We start from the raw sequence: 6000 nt of genomic DNA on the forward strand, positions 1-6000 counted from the left end.
TTGCAGGCATTTTTTATTAAACTAAGGAAGTCCCATGCTGCTTTCACCAAATCTCATTAATTTTGATAAATTGTACTTTCATTTTCATTTGTTCAAAATATCGTTAAATTTTTCTTGAAACTTTTTCTTTGCTCATGTATTACATGGAAGTGTGATGTTTAATCTCCACTATTTCGGGATTCCTCAGGGTTTTTATATCTTTGGTCTTTTGATTTCTAGATTAATACCACTGTGGTTGGAAAGCGGACATTGCATTATTTCTTTATTTAAGTTTATTAGTACAATTCAGGTACACCCAACGATCACACTCACCATAGGTAATTTGCTCTTATTTATGATGTATCTTGATTCCTCTTTCCCCATTTCCCTTCCTTTCCTTCAACCCTTCTTCCCCTCATCCATAAAGCTGTTTCCATTTTATCTTCTTCTCATTTTTCTTTTCCTTTTATTTCTTTCCCCTTCTTCCCTCCCTAGTTCCCTTTTCCCTTTGAACAATTTCTTCCTATTTCACAGAATCTATTGTACATTTTGATTCTTATTTACACTTTCAGTTTCTCATCCTTTTAATTTATTAAGCTATATTTCATGGCCCAGACTGTGATCTGTCTTGGTGAGTTTTCCATGCAGTCCTGAGAAGAGGGTACAGTATGTTGATACTGGATATAATAGTCAGCACATATATGTTCAGTTGATTGATTTTGAGATTAAATCTGTCACTGCTGATTTTCTGCCTGGTGTATCTGCTCATTTCTGACAAGGAGTGATGAAGAATGGTGGAGTCTCCAGCTGTAATAGTGACTCATCTACTTCTCCTTGCAGTCCTACAGGTCTTTATGCCCTGCAGCTGGACACTTTGTTGCTAGGTACGTACATACTAAAGACTGTTCCATCTCCTTGGAGAACTGACACTTTATCACTGTGTAATGCTCACTTTTTTCCCAATAACTTCCTTTCCTGTTTAAAATTAATATAACTACTCCTGCATATTCTTTATAGTTACAGTGGGATATTTTTCTCCATATATTTATTTTACTTGTAATTTGTATGAGTCTTTATATATAAAGTGGATTTCCTGTAGTCACCATATACCTGAACTTAGTTTTTTGATCCATTCTGACAATCTTTTAATTAGTACATTTAGACGACTGAAGTTTTAAGTGATTATAGATACATCAAGTAATACTGACATACTGATAAAGATTAGTACCTGTTATATTTCTTACTATTTTCTATTTATTGTCCATGTTCTTTTTTTTTTTTTTTTTTTGGTTTTTTTGTTTTTTCTCCGGTACCAGGAACCGAACTCACGACCTTGCGCTTGCCAGGCAAGCGCTTTTGCCGCTGAACTAAATCCCCAGCCCCTGTCCATGTTCTTTATTCTTATGTTTGCCTTCTACTCTTTTATTCTTCTATTGCCTTGTGAATGTGTGTGCGCGTGTGTGTGTTTAAGAGGTGGTGTCTCACGATACTGCGCAGGCTAACTCTGAACACCTGGCCACAAGCAATCCTCCTGCCTCAGAGCTCCTAAGTACCTGCGACTGCAGGGGTGCCCCACAGTGCCTACCCCTTTTGTAATTCCACCTACCGAGTAAGTTAATAACTCCATCATTGTAGCAAGCGAAAAGTTTGATAAGATCTTTGAAAAGAAGCATAAATGCAGCATTTATGACACCATTTGTTAGTTCATTTGGATGCACCTAGGAAAAGACAAAAATTTAATGTTAGTCGCACATGACCAAATCAGTATTTTCTCAAATCATATTAAAATGTCTCAAATAATGACTAAAAATTCATATCCTACACATGTTGGGTAAGTCTTTTAGTAATCGAAGAATATCAAAAGATGGACTGCAAATGCGGTTGTTTCAATTTGTCAGTAAAGTTAGACCTATCAGTTAAAAGACATACACATTGTTTGACCAGTGATACACAGATGACTCAAATCCAGCCTTTGACACTTAGTCTTTGCTACAGTATAGCTCTTCCATTTCTCCTACCTAATGGTCTTTGTCAAAGGGATCAGCCTCTGAATCCCCAGAGACCTCAGCGAGGAAGAACAGCACGGAGAGTATCTTACTCAACTCTCTTTAAAATGCTTCCTAAGACCAGTAGCCATTCGTTTGTCTACTACCATAGATACACTATTAGCAACACAGAAAGTAACAATTTCTCCCCACTCCCCAATCCTTTTTCACAGCCCTCAGATTGCTTTCTTCCCCCCTATATAGCATTTCTCTTTTAAAAACAACCCTGTTAAGGGCAGAGAAAGCAAATAAAACCGTGAATAAAGAGAAAAAAATTTAAGAGAAGCAATTACACAGAGATCTAACAATGTATTTATTGTAAAATCTGTCAAAAGAACAGTAAGATGACTTGCTGATTTTACTGGAATTTCACAGAAGTTAGGTATTACAAGGGCTCAATTACAGCCTAAACCACATAATCTTAATAGAGACTTTTAGCTACCAATATTTGAGGAAAGTGTTTCAGGCAACCACTAAAGTACAGAAAAGCTGACAATGTGAGTTAAGAATTTTCCTACATGTGAAAAAATATTTTATTTTCGTGAGTCAGGTTTTTTAAACTTTCCATTGTGAGCTCACTGTGAATTCACACGCAGATATCAGAAGTCATACAGGGAGCTCCCACAGACCATTTGCCCTGTTTCTTCCAAATGTAACATCTTACAAAACTATTGTTTTGTAGCTCCAGTTAATAATATCACAATCCAGATATTAACAACGACACAATCAAAAACGTGTTCTCATTTGTGTGTGTGCATGTCTTTAGTGCCATATACTTTTATCATTTGGGCGGGTTAGTGTATCTACTACCACAGCTAGATATAGGTATGATTTTAAGAGACAAATCATGCTAATTCTGCCAGGAAGGACCCAGTGTTATTGATAATAAAACAAAAGTAATTATTTTTAGCGGACAGTGTCACTTACGAAATCCACAGAAAACACAGCGGGTCAAGTAATCTACCTGCCTGCACATACATCATGCAGACACCTCACCTGTCAAGCCCAACAGGCGGCCACCATCCCACTAAAACCATACATTTTCCGGAGTTCAGTGTTCACATTTTCCTGTAACTTAAGTAAAAACCTGGCAGACTGCTTGCACAGTCTGGGGAAACCTAAATCATCTCTGCTGAGTACAACAGCCTGTACTAAGTATTCATCTCATTCATCTAAATGAGGGAGATCTCAAGCTGCTTCCCGAGGAACCTCTGGATTTGCCTATAGTTCTCCTTCAAAGGAAAGACAGTACTGATTATACAAGAAACACTTATTGATGAGATACATACGTCAAATTCAAGCAGTGCATCAATTTGTCCCTGCAGTATTGGCATACTCTTTAGTAGCTTTTCCGGAGCCATTGTCCTCATTACGCCATCGGCCCTGTAATAGTTTTTAAAAAGCAAAGGGTTAAACTTCCTTGTACATGGAAAATTCAGTACCACGCATATTTAAGCTGTGCCTCTTCCCAATTCCCTCCTTAATCTCGCAGGACCATTATAAAGCGCTAAGAGGTTGTGGCTGTTTCTCATTTGTTTTATTTCCTCCTGTGCATTCACACTTCCCAGCCACACAGGCAACACTTTCGAGCGGCACCAGCCTCAGGGAGAAAGGAGTACAGTCTGGACAGCAAGGGCCAGCTGAGTTTCTGAATGGATCTTAAAACCTGTAACAGAAGGAAAGTGGTAAAAATGTAAGTTTTCTACAAAGGCAGTTTTCCTTTTGTGAGAAAGGGAAAACACGCCTTTGAAGTCTATGAAACCTGTAGGACTGGAAGTACAGTTTACGATATTAACAACTGAGGGAAGAAAAACACATTTTGAAATGGATAGGCCGGCCCAAATGGAAGTAAGAATTTAGTTGCAGGGTATGAGAATCCAAGTTGGTGCTGAAGGAGGAATCAGAGGGATTAGTGTGCCCTGCACCTATCTGCAGGCCTCTGAGGGACTTCTACATCCAGTGATGGTCATGGAGCAAGCAGTAGTGCCATAGCTGAGAAAAGTACCCAGGTGATGTGAACAGGTTGATAACGGCAACTCCTGAGGTCTCTCCCACTCTAGGGGTGAGGAAGCCAACCATTCCAGAGTGTCTTTTTTTTTTTCTGGTACCGAGGATTGAACTCATGACTTTGCACTTGCCGACAGGTGCTGTGCCACTGAGCTAAATCCCTAGCCCCTTCCAGAGTATCTTTAAGTGTCCAGTAAGGGTGCAGGCCGTAGACCTATTTTGGAAAGGTCACAATACAGCTGAGAACATCAAAAGAGATGCCTATGGCCATGTAAGAAGTCAGAAGGAGGTGTAAGAACTAGAATCCGCTCTAGTGAGAAGGAGATGAAAGAAAAAAATTCTGTGCGGTAGTCACTCACAAGAAACTGAATTTTTTTGAATACCAAAGTTGCTATTTTTCATTACCATGATGTCAGAGTTAAGGTTAGGTGAACTATTATAAAGATAGCTAGATCTTTTCATTTGGATTCTTGAAACTAAAATATTAAAGCTTCTACAATTCCCTACCATTATTTCAAGTTAGGAACAGATAAAAGATCTGCACAAACTTCTCGATGAGTAATTTTGACTAGATTCAAATGCCTACTCAGAAGGAAGTAAATGGAATTCTGGATTAAAGTTCAAATGTTTCTGTTTCAATGAAACTTTCTTAATTAGCCATTGGTATTAATTAATTCAATTATGACATGCATGTATCTCCTAGGACATATTAGCTCTCAAAAACAGAACACCATATGTACAAGTTCATTCCCACTTCAGTCAAGCACACTGAAATAGGTACTGTCATCTACAGCTGCCAGATGAACTATGTCAGTAATCTCTCTCTTAAATTATTTAAAGACATTTAGATATTGAAGAATTTCAAATTTTAAAATTTTATTAATCTTATACCATGTAAACATTGAGTAGCAAATCAGGTTTTTCTGCATGAAGATATAAATAAAATAATGCACATTACAACCTCAAGGCTAATTTCTAACATATTATTTATTTAGCTTCTTCAGGTGACTATAAATTGGCTTTGTGATAAGTTGGCATATAAGCTTAGTTAAAATCAATCAAATATGCCTTGATTTAAATATACAAAGATTAAAAAACACTTACCCTTTCTTTACTCTGGCAAAATCAAATGCCATCTGTCTGTAAGAAAAGGCCTTTTCATTCAAATATCTACTATAGCGCCTTATGAAGGTAGACATGTCATAACCTGAGTGAGAAGGGAAAAAGATCAAGAAAATAAGTTCAATTGCCTTTTGCATAGCACTATTTTTTTTAACCCTTCAAATGTATACAGTTCTAGAATAAGGTCAACAAGCGTATCTGCTGGACTCATTTAAAATTCTACTTCTAGGAGAAAATACTTTTGGCATCAGACACTTCCTGGTGCTCTTTGTACAGAATGTCTTTTCTAATTATTCCTTGTAGGTTTTGTCATGGTTTCAAATAAAAGACTGTGTCATACGCAACAACACAGCCATCTGATAACAGTCTATTTGCTTGATCTGCTTACCTTATGTGTAACAGATGACCAGTAAGTATGATGAATGAACAAGTGACTCAAACTCTTTATTTAAAAGAAAAATTTCTGTAATACTGGAATCATTTTTTAAAATTTGGAAGGCACCTTTATCATCTCCTACACCTTCATAAACAGTGAGTCTAGCATACCCATTGTTACTTTTTAAAGTGAACAATGAAAATGTGAGCAAAATTTAATGTTTTATGTGTTGAGTTTAAAGATATCAGTTAAATGATTTTGGATGAATAGTCACACATCAAAACACAAGGTATATGCAAAAATATGTACATAAGTATATAAATTTTTTCATATTCTCACCATGAGATCCACTTTTGTCCAAAAAATTGCTGAGATTGAACAGTGTATTTCTAGAGGCCAAATACTGAATAAATCTCTGAAAAATAGAAGTTAGAATTAAATACTCATATTCTCATATTATACCTTTAAATT

The 6000-nt window shown here is 36.7% G+C and overlaps 1 protein-coding gene across 8 annotated transcripts in view; it reads right to left on the minus strand.

Moving 5' to 3' along the window:
• Snap91 (synaptosomal-associated protein, 91kDa) overlaps positions 1-6000 on the minus strand; it is a 125559-nt gene that overhangs the window by 73842 nt on the left and 45717 nt on the right. For all 8 annotated transcript variants that reach the window (XM_013510916.1, XM_013510915.1, XM_013510918.1 and 5 more), the window contains exons 4-7: positions 5869-5944; positions 5136-5238; positions 3314-3407; positions 1586-1697 (exon numbers count right to left, since the gene is read on the minus strand). In XM_013510916.1, the coding sequence (XP_013366370.1) occupies positions 1586-1697; positions 3314-3407; positions 5136-5238; positions 5869-5944 (385 nt within the window). The remainder of the gene's footprint in view (positions 1-1585; positions 1698-3313; positions 3408-5135; positions 5239-5868; positions 5945-6000) is intronic.

Source organism: Chinchilla lanigera, unplaced genomic scaffold (genome assembly GCF_000276665.1).
Source record: "Chinchilla lanigera isolate Chin_1 unplaced genomic scaffold, ChiLan1.0 scaffold00010, whole genome shotgun sequence".
Lineage (NCBI taxonomy): Eukaryota > Metazoa > Chordata > Mammalia > Rodentia > Chinchillidae > Chinchilla > Chinchilla lanigera.